The sequence below is a fragment of the Camelus dromedarius genome, chromosome 21 (genome assembly GCF_036321535.1).
Source record: "Camelus dromedarius isolate mCamDro1 chromosome 21, mCamDro1.pat, whole genome shotgun sequence".
Classification (NCBI taxonomy): Eukaryota; Metazoa; Chordata; class Mammalia; order Artiodactyla; family Camelidae; genus Camelus; species Camelus dromedarius.
The window spans coordinates 17,110,442-17,125,756 of NC_087456.1; the positions used below are offsets into that span (position 1 = coordinate 17,110,442).

Here is a 15,315-nt window from a genome sequence, read left to right on the forward strand (position 1 = left end):
TAAGTGACTTTCCCAAGTTTACTCAGCAAGTTCAGTGGAGACTGAAAGCTTTTCTTTCTCTGCTCTAGTTTTCCTTTCGCTATCCCGTATTGCTTGTTTTATCTTCTTTTTCTTCCATTATCCTACTTTACCAGAAATCAGCACTTATCTGAGCACCCACTCTGTCTGAGGCCCCGAGCCAGGTATGCTAACTCAGCACTGCGTTTCTTCTCTCCTTTCATCCTCAGAACTCGGGCATCTGATATGTTTCAGCACTACGCCAGCTGCCCAAAATGTAAATATTCGGAAGACAAAGTTCCCCATTCCAACAAGCTTACAGCCTGGAAGAATAGACAGATAAGTGGGCAGCGATTTAAGACGCGGTGCCTCAAGTGGGCACTCCGTGACATCCTTGGGATTAAACGCGGAATGAGAATTTGGTAACTGTGTATGCAAGGGACAAATGTTCTTTGCTAAATTTGGACCAAGGACCAAAAGGCCAATAAGAAAAAAATAATAAAGCACACACTTGAGACATCTCATCCTGACTGACCTGTCACAGAACTGCCAAAAAAAGAAGAGTGTTCTCTGAAGGGGATCTTTTACTATCCCCTGACTCCCAAGACAGAATGAAAACCGAGGCCTCTGAGACCATAATTACTAATGCCTGAACCTGAAAAGAGACACAGCAGACACGAAGCAATGTAATCAGCCTTTACTATCACACTTCCAGGCTAGACTGATTTACACAGAAATTGAGAGTGTCCAACATTTTAAAAAATATCCCTTGACCCAACCTTCATTAATTCTCAATCTTGAACCAAAGTCCAAACTCAATACTCATTCATCTAAGTATATGTAAGGAGATACATGATACTTGGTGTTAATACTTTTGAAACTCTAGCCTGCACTATGGCCAGTCTTCGCAATATGTTAAAACTAGGCAGGGCCAGGTGTATGTGTGTGTGTTTTTTGGTGGTGGGGGGGGATATTGGGGGGGGAATCTCTCTCTTAGCTATGGTCTGTAGCCTTTTTAAAAAATATAACACTACAAAAGGAAAGACAATCAAATTGACACAAGACTTTATATGAAATAAAATAGCTCAGCTCAAGACTATGGGCTGAGTTAAACTTATAAATGTTTATAGTTCACGGAACTATTTGGGACTTTCAATGACTTCAAGATGCTAATTTTATAAAATAAGCCTCTGGTGGAGATTGGTTAATTTACTCCGTGGTGTTCGCCGGGTAAGTAACAAGAACTGTATGAGCAGTCGCTCTGGGCAGTGTAGCCGCGCTCGGAATGTAATCTCGCAGGGACCCAAGTGGCCAGGGTAAGCCTGCTGCCGGAAGGGTGGCCTCAGGTGAAACCCAAGAAATAGAGACAAGAAGGAACACGGTGCCCAGGAAAGGTAAGCCATAGGGAGGAAGGCTCTGAGGCCCAGGAAAGCATGGTGTTCTTAGGGCCCGGGAACAAGTTTGGACTGACGATAGCATAGCATGGAAGCTCGCAAAGGAGGGGATGTCAAGGGATGGCAGGCAGGGCACTTGAATCTCATGTGCATCAGGATTTTGTGCAGAACAAAGCGGAGCAACTCCCTCAGGTGCTCAAGAAAATGAATCTCTACTTTGTACAGAAAAACAATCTCCTGACCCTAGCCTGAATTTTGGGTTTAAAAAAAATGCAGTGCAAGGATTTATACCTTAAACCCTTGCAAAAGTCAGAAGCATATTTCTATTTTTTCAGGCATGAAATCAGTGGGGAGGTTTCAGCAGTCAGCAATATGTTCACTGAAAGTGCACCTCCTTTATGGGAGGGTCCTGGAGGAAGCATGCTGAGACCCCAGGACCAGGGTCTCCTGGGAGTAAGGGGGCAGAAATAGCACCTGCCTAGAGGAAAGTTTTGAGATGGGGAAGCCCAGAGAGAGAAGCCCAGAGCTAGGGGCTGGGGCCCAGTATTGGGCAGGGAAGCTTCATGAGAGACTGCAGTGATTCAAAATCTGCATGCCTTCCTGGGGCTCCTTTCTGGGGCACAAGATGCTTACTTAGCCTGTTGTCACAAATCTTAATCTAAGCATTTCCACCCCATTCCAGGATGTGCAGGAAATAAAGGTGGGTCTGCATCAACAGCTGAAGTATAGTGATGGAAGATAACGTTACTGGATAAAACAAGGGCAAAGTATGGAGGCAGAGGCTGAGAGCAAGTTGAGCCCTGCAGGAAACAGCAACACTAGCTCGCTCATACTGTGGAGGGGTGACAGGTACTGGACCACGTATGTGACTGTCCTGGCACTACTCCCCTCTTAGGTGGGCAGCCCTTATCACAGCAGCCCTGACGTGGTCCTTGGAGCATAAAAAAATAAGGAAAGAGCCAGTCAGATGTGGATTTAAACCCAGCTTGACCCCTTACTAGGGGCGTAGATTATTTAATAATTTTGAACCTATCATTTCGTCTATAAGAGAAGGATAATAACGTCTGCTTTACTGTAAGAGTCAGTGAGATAACATTAAGTACCTTAAATAGTAGCTGGCATATTACAGTTACACAAGAAGTGATAATTGCAATAATAAAACCAAATAACATTTTAAAATGGAGGATCAAAGTCCACTACCACTTGGAAATGTAGTTCTAAGTCCTTTCTGTGATAAGAACTAACTACCAGGACAATGAGATAATCAAATAAAAATAGAATCGCTGATGCTGCCTTCAGTTACTAGTAAACAGCATTATTGAGAATTTCATGCTAAAGGCAAGAAAGTGTCTGCATAACAGCTAGGTAACTAAATATCCTAGCCTGCAACATTTCTAAAAGAGTGCTCGGATTAAAGTACGTCATTTATAACAAGGGAAAAGTATGGCGCATCTTATGTAGTAAATGTCACAGTTACCGAAACAAAGAGATCACAGTGAATTCTTCAAAGATTTTTCCTTTAAAGCTTTGGTTTTCTCAGTATGCTTTTTGTAATCATGGCAATCACTTTACTTGAAAGATCCAATCACAAAGTTTTTCTAACTACAGGTCTATAAACAAAATATAAAAATATCCATCAGGCACAAGTGCCTAGGTTTTCTTTTTATTTACCTCCTCTCTCCCTTTGTCAGCGTTCCCCTTGCCTCAGGTTCAGGCCTGGGCTCCGCAGTATTACAATGAGAGGTCCTTCCTGCGAAGGCAGCTGAAACAGGCCATCTGGAGAAAAGACAGCTCTGCTTCCTGTGCCCAACGCCATTCAGGATGATCAGACATGGCTGTGCCTAGAACGTTGCAATGCTCTTTTGGAAAAATATATACCATGTTCAAATAATCTTTTTGCAAAACAAACCTAGCAACAGGAAATGTCAACATCATTAATCGTATATTAAGTTTCATTAAAATTAAAACTTTGAAATAATTAGCTTCTGCTGCTTCCCAAGTGGTAATTATAGACCATCAGGAAGTGTCACGCTCTCTTGAATTTCCTCCTTTAAATGTGAAATGCTAAAGATAAAACATTATTTTAAAAATAATCTTTGAGATTTCAGCTATGGGAATATAAACAGTACTTTCTGGGTCTTGGGCTAATCAAATATCTCATAATTCAGGAAATTTGAATTTCACTTGACTCTGGTGAAATTAAGATGTTAATAGGTGACATTTTAAATAAGAGTAGAGTTCTGAAATGTAAAAATATCTATATTTAAATGTTTGAAGCCTTCTCTTTTCTTTCATTTAAAATTAAGCATTTATCTTCCATTCCCAATTATTATTAAATGTTATTTATTCAAAGCTAGTTAGAAATAGAAAAAAATGTATTAGATTACCCTTTCATTTTAGCAATTCCTCAATAGGTTCCTTTTTCTAACCCACTTCCAGATGACAGGCTCTAAGTATATAATCTATAATCTTCAGTTTCTTCTCCCGTCATCTCCAGTTATTCCCACAAAATGAATTCTACCATGGAGGGATAATAAATGTATCTAGATAATACATATGACCTCAATGAACAGAGTATTGTTATACAGTATTAAGCAGTATTATAACAGTATTAAAAACAATATTATTTTTACATAGAAATGACTTCCCATTAAAAAGAGTAGCTGCTCAGTCCTGATGTGTGAGACCCTATAAGACACAAGGTGAGAAAAAAATGTCCCTTGTTCTCAGGGAGGTTTTGCCCTAGATGATGAGACAACATAAAGACAGAGATGCTGATAATAAATAGCACCAATAAAAGGCCACATTTCCATTACAGAAATGAAATGGACTTTCATTTGTGAAAAGGGGGCAAAGGAGTAAGAACTTAAAGTAGGTGGGGGTACCCTGCGAAATGGAAGATCACTTGATGAGAAGCAGAGGTGAAATCACAGGAATGAGTTAGAAATTGCCGAAGCAGAGAGAGGAAAAGAGGAAACAAGATTTGAATATTGCCTGTCTTTGGAAGTGGGCAGTGAAAGGGTATGCAAAGTGACCAGGATCTGATTAATAAATGACAGCTTCCCTAAGTTTTGTCTATGCTTCCAACTTAGAATCAACCAGAGAGACAGAGAAATATGCTCCCTTAGCCCATCACATAGGATGCCTCACTCCTAGTTAGCTTACCTCCAGCTTCCCCAGGCCAACAGCTTCCATTCGGGGCACACCTGAAGCCTTCCCTTTTCCCCTCTAAAGTTCTCCTCTTCTTCAGCATGACTCTGAGTCTGTACCAAATCCAACTGACAGTGACGGACTCCCTGGCTATAGCAAACTTTGAATAAACAGACTTTGCTTTTCTCATTTGGTTGGTCTTCATTTATCTCCACGTGATTATTTGCAGAGACAGAGAGGTTAGCTTTGGAAAGGACAAGAGAAATTTCTTCCCCTGAATGAAAATGGGAGGAGGGAAGGATGAGTGAAGACACGTGGGGATTCTGAGTTGGAAAGAAAACAAGGAGTTATACCAGGGGGATGTCATTTCTCAGTTAAAGTGCTCTCTAAACAGGGATTCAGGAGAAGTAAAGTTACGGCTGTAGGAAAGTGAAAGCAGTTTAGAACTGGAGAAAGACAAGAAGGAGCCAATAAGAAGTGGTAAAATGCCCAGAGCAATCTACAGATTTAACGCAATCTCTATTAAAACACCCCTGACATTTTTCACAGACCTAGAATAAATAATCCTAAAATTTATATGAAACCACAAAAGACCCTAAATAGCCAAAGCAGTCTTGAGAAAAAAGAACAAAGCTGGAGATATCATGCTCCTGGACTTCAGAATATACCATAAAGCTACGGTAATCAAAACAGCATAGTACTCGTACAAAAACTAGCACATGGATGGAAGAGATTATAGAGCTCAGAAGTAAACTCATGCATTTGTGGTCAATTAATTTATGACAAAGGAGGCAGATATAAACAATGGGGGAAAGACTGTCTCTTTGGTGGGTGATGCTGGAAACAGCAACATATAAAAGAATAAAATGAGCACATTTTCTCACACCATATACAAAAATAAACTAAAAATAGATTGGAGACCTAAATGTAAGCCCAGAGAACATAAAGCTCCCAGAAGAAAGAAGAGGTGGAACACACTTTGACATAAATAGATGTGATATTTAGGGGCGAGGGTGTCTGTCTCCTAAGGCAAAGGAAACAAAGACAAAAATAAACAAACAAGATCTTATTAAGCTTAAAAGCTTTTGGACAGCAAAGGAAACCATAAACAAAACAAAAAGACAGTCTTCAGACTTACAGAAAATATTTGCAAATGATGTGACCAACAAGGGCTTAATGTCCAAAATATACAAACAGCTTATATAACTCAACACCAAAAAAACAAACAATCCTATTAAAAATGGGCAGAAGACCTGAATAGATATTTTTCCAAAGAGGACATACAGATGGCCAACAGGCACATGAAAAGATGCTCAACAGCATTAATCATCAGGAAAATGCAAATCAAAACCACAATGAGATACCTCACACCTGTCAGAATGGCTATCATTGAAAAGAACATAAATGGCAAATGTTGGCAAAAATGAGGACAAAAGGGAAACCTTATACACTGTTGATGGGAATATAAATTGGTGCAGCCACTTTGGAAAACAGTATAGAGGTTTCTCTAAAAACAGAGCTGTCATATGACCCAGCAATTCCACTCCTGTGTATATATCCAAAGAAAATAAAAACACTCATTCAAAAACATACATGAACCCCAATATTCATAGCAGCATAATTTAAAATAGCCAAGATATGGAAGCAACCTAAGTATCCATCAAAAGAAGAATGGATAAAGAAGATGTGACATATATATACATATACACACACACATACTCAACCATTAAAAAAAAAGGGTTTTGCCATTTGCAACAACATGGATGATACCTTAGTGAAATAAGTCAGAGAGAGAAAGACAAATGTCTGTATATTATCACTTTTATGTGGAATCTAAAAACTAAAACAAACAAATGAATATAACAAAACAGAAACAGACTCATAGATAAGAGAACAAACTGGTAGTTACCAGTAGGGCTAGGGAAAGAGGGAGGCGTAAGAAAGGGTTAAGGCATTAAGAGGTACAAACTACTATGTGTAAAGTAAAAAAGCTACAAGGATACATTGTACAACACAGGAATATAGCCACGGTTTTATAACAGCTTTAAATGAAATATAATCTATAAAAATACTGAATCATTAGGTATATACTTGAAACTAATATAACAGTGTAAATCAACTATACTTCAAAAAAGAAAAGAAATGGGTAAAATGGTTCACTTTTTAATATAGTAAAATAAGCAGAAGTGCTTATCTCCTCTATAGAGATTCTACAAGATTCTGTAAGAAGTGGATACTGGCTTTACAAAAGGATAAATATGTTGAGAAAGTTATAAAGGAAATAGGTTCATTGTGGGCTCAAATGGAGAAACTGGGAGAGAATGTAAAATAAAAGCTCTAGAGCCAGTTTTTGCCTTTACTCCATCTTTCATCATTACTGTCTGTTTAGTACATTGGAAATCTATTTGTAGTACCAGGTGCTCTAGGCTTTTAAATTCTTTGGTGTTTCCTTGAGGGTGAGAGTGTAGATTAAAGTTTCTCTTGCTCTTTCTCTTGCTCAGTCAGAAAAGCACTCAGATATCAAATATAAAGCCAAAAACCAAGTGGAGTCTTCTGAGTTTGGGAGCAACACTCTAATTTAAAAACAGGGTTGGATTTGGCAATATAAACCATGGTAGGTGAAAGTTAATACAAATAAAGGAAAAAACTGTAGTTTAAGGAAAAGAATAAAAATTGGATGAAAAAACTCTTCCTTAGTTTGGAGCAAAGTTAGATGGAACTTAAAGGGGAAGTGCAAACACCTGCAATGAATGTCCCTTAATAAAAAGAATTGCCTACATTTATTGCATGTTTATTATATGACAGATGCTGTTCTATCAAAGGTACCTGCATTAACATATTTAGTTCTTACAGAAAACTTTCGAGAAAGATATAATAATTGTCTTCATTATACAGATGAAAAAATGTGGTACAGTAAAATCAAGAAACTTGCCCCAAATTGCAAGTCTCCTAAGCGGTATTGCCCAATTCAAACCACATTCTTATATCTATAATATGAAAGTGAAAAAGGGAAAGAAGACGGGGGAAATATTGCTCAGTCACAAAAGCAATTTAAAGAGGCTTTCTTCTGATGTCATTGTATCTGTCACCAACACCCTTGGGGGACAATTTAATGAAACTCTTAGAATTTAGATTTTGGGTTTTAATAGAACTCTCCATGAAAGGAACCAGGGCTCATTGGAGAGCAGACAATATACCATGTCTCAGACCAAGAAAATTCAATAGGGCTGGAACAGATTATTGTTGCCAGAAAGCAAAGCTGCTTGCAGAGATATCCAGGAAAGCGTCCAAATGAACGAAAGACAGCTCTTAGTAGCCAAATAATAAAAATTGGGGCACTACATTTGCAGTAACATGGATGGACCTGGAGATCATCATACTAAGTGAAATAAGCCAGAAAGAGAAAGAAATACCATATGACATCACTTATATGTGGAATCTAAAAAAAAGGACACAAATGAACTTATTTACAAAACAGAGACAGATTCATAGACATAGAAAACAAACTTATGGTTACCAAAAGAGAAAGTGGGGGAGGGATAAATAAGGAGTTCGGGATTGGCAGACACTAACTACTATACATAAAATGGATAAACAACAAGGTCATACTGTATAGCACAGGGAACTATCACTATCTTGTAATAATCTGTAATGGAAAAGAATATGTATGTATATGTATAACTGAATCACTATGCTGCAACACCAGAAACTAACACGACATTGTAAATCAACTATACTTCAATTTTTAAAAAAGGCCAGGGTATTGGAAGTAAATTTTAGTTACTAAGGACAATGGCAAGGGATGGGACTGATGGTTGGGAGGTCTGCTAGGCACAAAAGAAGGAGGGAGAGAGTCCTGGAAGGTAGAAGGTAACGCTGCTTAGAGCGATAAGGAGGGAGTGGACTACGTAAGAAAAGTTCATCAAATTAAAATGAGAAGATGGTGGACAAGGGACTGTCCCACTGGAGACTGGGACTGGATTGGGATACAAGGAATCACAGGTGCCCAGCCTCCACTCTGTGCTTTGGAGGAAGGTGAAAAAGCAGAAGCTTCTCAGGATGAGGCTAGGAAGCATCTAGATACCACCAGGGTAGGGATATCAAAAGTGCCCGCTACAAGGCTGAGAAGGGAGGCGAAATGAAATGCAAGACACAGGGGAAGAGACTGCGGAAGAGAGGGAGATAGGGAGAGGCTACAAGTTCTGGAGAAGACAGCTGCACGTGGAGGGGTGCAGCCTAGTAACCAGGGTAGTGATTCTAACCACCCAGGGGAAGGGAAGCAGGAGAGTGGGTAGTCATTGGAAGAACACGTTCCAGATGGAGGGAGAAGCAGTGTTGAGACATCGGGATTTAGTTATGGATTGAGACAGAAGAAACTACTGGATGGAAATATCAGTCGTATGAATTAAAAAATAAAATTAGATTAAATTATAGCTTCCCCCCAAGGGCAAAGAGGTATAATTCCTTAGAATTATAAATAATTAGTCCTTTTTTTGTTGAAAACAACTAACACCTGGTAACGTTTGTTAAAAAGTTCTGGGTATTTTGTCTTAAAGAAGTTGGCATAGTTTGACCTTTATGAAGTTGCTTTCTAGGTTCTGGGGTTTGCCATTCAAGGTACCCAGCAGACTTCATTACAGGCTGCGGTGAGGGAGTGGGCAGAGCCATTCTACTGAATATGTAGGAGTCATTGGCCCCTTGCCGACAGAATGTTTCTGTAAGTCATGTAATGGGATCAGCACAGGGCACTGATGCAGACGGAGTGTTCAGGAGGAAGATGATGATGGCCTGCTGTGCTATTGCCTTCCTTATGATCCCAATAGAGTTATTCTCTCAAATTCAGTCTGGGAAGTAAATATATTTAGAAACACCTATCTCATATGAAGGAATGAATCTAAAATGTATACTGGCTTCTCTCTTATATCCTTTGTTCTGGATAATGCTGTTGCCTGGTAATGAGATTATAATGCATCATAGGTTAAAAAAACACAAAACATCAATTGTCTTTTCCAGATATTTTTTGGGTGCCAGACATTCAACCCTTAAAGCAAAATATCCAGGACAAAAACTCACATACACATTACCACGGTGTGGTTGAATTTAAGCTAGAGAAGAGGGACACTTGGATACTTTCCAAAGGGGAAAAAAATCTATTAATTGAACGAACTCATTAAAATTCACTATAAGCTCTAATTCATAATAACCGTTGTAACTTTATGGCCTCACTTCAGCTTTGCAGCAACACGTATATAAAAATACACCTCTTATCTATCTGCCTTCTCTTGGTACTTTTCTACATCCTCCTCCCAACCTCAAAAAATAAAGGAGCACTCAGGGAAGAGGTGGATGAGGAGATTTATGGGGATAAAACCATACTGCGATGGCTGTCAGTCAGAAATGACCCCCGGGAAATGCTATTTGATGTATCTGAAGAGAGATAATACATAAATATAATGTAACTTCTGGATTAAAAATAAACTGTGTGCTAAACTGGGAGAGACTGAGGAGGCCTGTGGCATCTTCTTGTAGACATGTTTATTTATTTAATCCCTAATTTTAAGTTGAAATTTTTCCTGAAATGTGTGTTTAACTTCCAATTGACATCACAACCAGCACAGCATCCTTTGTCCATTGGGGCATTCGTTTTTGCCAAGCTCATCATAGAACAAATCAAAACCTCATACACAGAGGTCGCCAGAAATGCAGACTGTTACAAAATTTAATTTTGTCAACACCACTCCTCTGTACAGAATATGCCCAAATGGTAAAGTGAATTAAATCATTACTCATTTTTTTATTCCCTTGGTCTAACTGACAGTGAGAGCATCAGTGTTGAGAGAGGTAGGACTCAGCTTCACTCAAGGGGAAGTCGGGGGACCATGTGTGTTTACGGTAGTTTTTCTCTCCACCGTCCAGGGCCCTCTTTGACTTCCTTGCCCACTCCCTAAAAGAGAATGTTTGAATTTTTGTTTGTTACCTCTTACCGACATTTATTTTGACAATTTTTTTCTGACAGTCCATCCTCATCCTCTCCCATGATGTCCACGGCTGAGAATATCAGTGCAACGAGAATCGCAAAGCAGCACACCAGGGCAAAGATCACGATGCACTTCTGCTGGGACTGCAGGAGAGAAAAAAGATTAGGAAAAGTCAGCAGTCTTTCGCTGAGGAAACTCAAGATGAGACATCTTTTCAAAGTTCCATGCAAAACCCTTTGGGGACAATTACTTTCGTCACTGCCAGAAAAGGGCTGCTCTCTAGGTGAGACGCCTAAGACTTTACACTGTATTCCTCAGTACAGCCTTCAAACCCCTGCTAAATATGTGAGAGCCTGTTAAAGAATTCAAGTGCTGCATCAAGACTTCCAAAAGAGTTTGCTCTTCCTCTTTCTAATCAAAAGCAGTCCAGAAAAGATTACAGGACACTTCTGAAAATTAAAAATGAAACACAAGGTGAGTCTATAATTATTCTGTCCCCTGTTATTATCACCATTTTCAAAACTCTATGCAAACTGCGTTCAAACTTCGTATCTTCTTGCTTTTCCCATCTCATCTTGCTCTAAGATCTTTATGGTGATGGCTTCAGGAAGGATGCTCCGGGTGGTCAGTACGAGTTCTGCGCTTTGGTCAGAAAATTGGGTCTATCAGATGCTAGCATGGTGGGTTATTAACCAACATAGTTCATTTCAAAACACTGAGCACAATCTTAACCAGTGTTCATACTCTTCATACGACTTTCACTTAGAATCACAAGCCTAAGTTCCAGGTGGTCAAAGTGAATCATGTCCTTATCTTTAGGCTCCACTGTTATAATTCAAGACCTCTCTGTTTCCAGGGGTTCACGGTCAAGGGTGGCAGAAGACAGGGCCATGATGACTAGGCAGGAGCCATGGCCACTGGGACAAAAAATTTTGCCTGCATTCCATTTATTAGATAAATCTAGATGGGGAAAAGAGGAAAAGGGTAATTTTTTAAAGTCTTTGTGCGGTTGCTAGGGATTATTTACAGAAGGGGAGAGGGTGATCTTTGACCAGACAGCCAGGAGCACTTTCTTAGTGATGGGATACATATAAGCAGGCCCCCCGACCCCTGCACACGCATGCGCACACACATACATGCACATACACAAATTTCAGACTTTTGTTGAAACCAGCTGGCTTTGCCCCCTCCTGCCACTCCTCCTGCCTTTCATCCCTACAGAATCAACAATCAAGGAACCTCCTGAAGCCAGGTGCCCAAGTTGTCCGGGGGAGGCCTCAGGTTACAGTTGACAGAGAAAGATGTAGTCAAGAAATAAATGGTATTTCTGTGAGTAGGCACTATCAGCTCAAGTGGTTGTTTCTTTTTCGTGTTTTCCAGCCCTCCCTCAGGTCTCATATCACAGCAGAACCTGTTCCAAGTCCATTCCTGCCTGTCCTTGTGTTCTCCCGCTGCACGTTCAGAGAGGACGTAGGGGAAAGCCCAAGGAAGACACACCACGGTTCTTCTCACCAGGGCTCTGTGGCGCTCTGATGGACTGTTTTATTCTTGCCACGCCAAGCAACTTGCACAGAGCCTGACAAATAGAAGGTGCTCAAGAGACAGTTACTGTATGAACACAAGAGTGAATGCATGGAATGAAAATCACAACGCACACTTCTCAGGATGGAGAGCTCTCAAGACTTAGTTGTGACCTTCCTGAAAATTGGCTTGTATCCATCTTTTAGGGATTGTTAATCTTGTAGCTCATCCTTGTTCACTCTCTGCTGGAGCCAGAAGCACATTCACGGGCCATGCTTACCAACTATGCGCAACTCTGCAGAATAGATTATGCATCCACCTTGCCCCCTTACTTGCCATTCATCCCCAATTCCTCACTAGTTTTATTTTAAGAAGCAGCACAGTAAACTGGTTGAAGGTTCAGACTTTGGAACAAGATTGCTTGGATTTTACCACTTACTGGTTGTATCCCCCTGGGCAAGTTATTAGTCTTTGTGCTTTAGCTAGTTTCCTTGCCTGTAAAATGGACACCATCATCATCATAATCTCTTCATGGGATTGTTATTAAAAATTAAATTAAGTGAGGTACTATATGTAAAGTACTTAGAACAGTACCCCCCAAAATAGATAGCACTAAATGACTGTTTGCTTTTGTTAGTGTATTGTAGTACATGCATCTCTGTAAGCGGCCTTGATTATTTTGGGGAAACAAGGTAAAGATATGAACAAACAAAAAACAGTTAACTAAAACTGTAAGCACATAGAAGAGAGAGGCTGAGAAATAGAGAAACAGAGAAGGACAGGAAGAAATGACAGAGAGAGAAAAGAAATGTGAGATGGAAGTTTTCTAGGATAAAATTGAGAAATTGTTCTTTCTAGCCCAGTGTCAGGATTCAGAGCTCTAAAGCAGCATTTCTGAAACTCAGGCATGTATCTAAATCACCTGGAGGGCTTATTAAAATGTACGTTGATGGGCCCTACTTCCAGAGTTTTTGATTCATCTGAGGACCCAAAATGTGCATTCATAAAAAGTCCCCAGTAGGGGCTGATGCTCCTGGCCCAGGGGCCATACTTGGAGGTATCAAAGTGTCATCTCTACTAAATGCTGCTTAATATATGTTCACCCTTCAAGATAACCTGCCTATAGTAGTTTATTTTCAAACATTAAAGGGATCATGATAAATACACTCTATTAATTTAAATGTAAATCTTGAGGTTTATTTTCTTCGTGGGGGCTTAAACATAATTTTAAATGATTAAAAAAATTTTTTTAAATAAATTTTCTTCTGCCCTTTACTTTTTATTTATTTTAATGATACTCTTTACTTGTATAATGAGAAAATGTTTGCTGTTAACTATTTTGAGAAAAACATATAACACGAAAAAGAAAATAAATCACCCAGAGTCCCGCTCAGACATAACTGCCATTAATTAATATTTTCTTTTGGTTCTTTCTACATCTGCCTATCCAACAATCTGATAATGTTATGGCAGGCTATACAGTTTCATTCTGCTTTTTGTACTTAATCATGTTTGAATGTCATTAAATGTTCTTTTAAAGCATAGTTTTAGATGTGTAATATTTCACTGTGTGGAAAATTATTGTCTCCTTTACTCACAAAACTTTCCTTTATTTTTTTAAACCACTTATTTTACAACAGAAAAAAAACATTTTCCCCATTTTATCTATTTCTCTATAATTTAGAAACAGAAACAAACAAACAAAAAGCTTTTAGAGTGACTTAAAATAATGCAATGATATTCACATTGATCAGTCCAGAAGAGACTCTAACCCAGGACAATATAATCAAACATTATTTTAAAAAGAATCTCAGAGCAGCATAAATATAACATGTTAGATACAGAGCAGGAACTTGGTGAATGAATTCTAGCGAAGTTAATACTAAATGCTTCATCTATACCAGCACTGATTCCTTTCCCTTGATTCTGATTTTTATCATAAAACAGTAAATAAGAACTCTAGTTAATTTGTGTGCTACTGACATACTTTGGTGTAATAACCCTCACAAATTTCTATTAACTTCTATTAATTTAATTCTACATTATAAACATCTACTAAGATGAACAAGCGAGTTATTTTCATTTTAATTTGTCAAAGAGGAGAAATTCGGACTCTTGATATTCATCTTCAAACGTCTCCTTGAAACAATGTACTATAACAATCTGAGGTCATACCACTAATTTCTTCAGTCTCATTTATTTTCCAACTCATCAAAAGTGAAAGATTATGTTCAAGTGATAGCATACAAGCCTCATAAATGAGACCAAACTCCAGGTTACTAAGAGATTTACTCATTTTCAAATCCTTAACAGATCATTTCAGACCATTCAGGAATTAATTTGAAACACACTTTCTTGTTTGTATTGAATTGAATCAAGGAAAGCAAAGTTTTAAAGAGAACCCATAAACATGATTACCACCTAAACTGCACTGATGACTCAACCCATTAAAAGAAAACAAAATTTGAAATGCTATTATATAGCATCGGTGAATCAGTACTTTTCACTGCAGTAAATTGTTTCACTGAAACAATTTTGAAAAGACTTGCTTGCTTGATCAAGAAATAAATCTAATTATGCTGACACTGAAAATATTTGAATATCATATCCTTATCAAATATATTATAGAAAAAGAGATGTATAACCTCTAAGTGGGGAAAGAGTATTAAATTTAAAAATTAGAAGTATTATAAAATGTAGATGCAAAAATTAACCATAAATTAAAATTATTCATATTCTTTTTCATTTATTTACCATGACTAGTTGTTTTGAACAAGATCATGGTAAAGTCTTAAAAACTACAATGTTTATGTATGCAGATTTTAACGCCCACAGAGCTGGAAATTCTAGTACAACTAGCACCACTATTTTCCATGTGAAAGATATGCAAACCAGGTCTCAAAGACATTTGGTTACTGAGCTGTCCAAGGTTACTCAACCAGCTGGAGACAGTGCAGGGATTTAGGTAACTAAATCTCAAGTCTTTAGATCTGTTTATAGATCCAAATGTTTCCTTTTTGGTTTTCTTTTCTTGACTTCATATTCTACTTAGTTTTAGCTATGTTTATTTTATCATTATTGTTAGTTTTTAGTTAACAAATTCACATGGTGGTCCATTAGTACAGAAATGAAAGTTGGGACATTTGACTTTGAGCTGTGCAGCCAGGGCATTCCTGAATCTGTATGACTTTCCTATGATTCTAGATGTGTTCCTATCCTGAATTCTTAGGCATGTGCCTAGAAGACAGGTTACTCAGAAGATCCACCAAATTACA

General features: G+C 38.5%; 1 protein-coding gene across 2 annotated transcripts in view; it reads right to left on the reverse strand.

The window, feature by feature from the left end:
• PLD5 (phospholipase D family member 5) overlaps positions 1 to 15,315 on the reverse strand; it is a 213,747-nt gene that overhangs the window by 122,574 nt on the left and 75,858 nt on the right. Inside the window, exon 2 of one of the 2 annotated variants that reach the window (XM_031438542.2) lies at positions 10,526 to 10,662. In XM_031438542.2, the coding sequence (XP_031294402.1) occupies positions 10,526 to 10,662 (137 nt within the window). Of the gene's footprint in view, positions 1 to 10,518; positions 10,663 to 15,315 lie in introns of those variants that run through there. The other variant, XM_064477213.1, reaches the window with a different exon arrangement.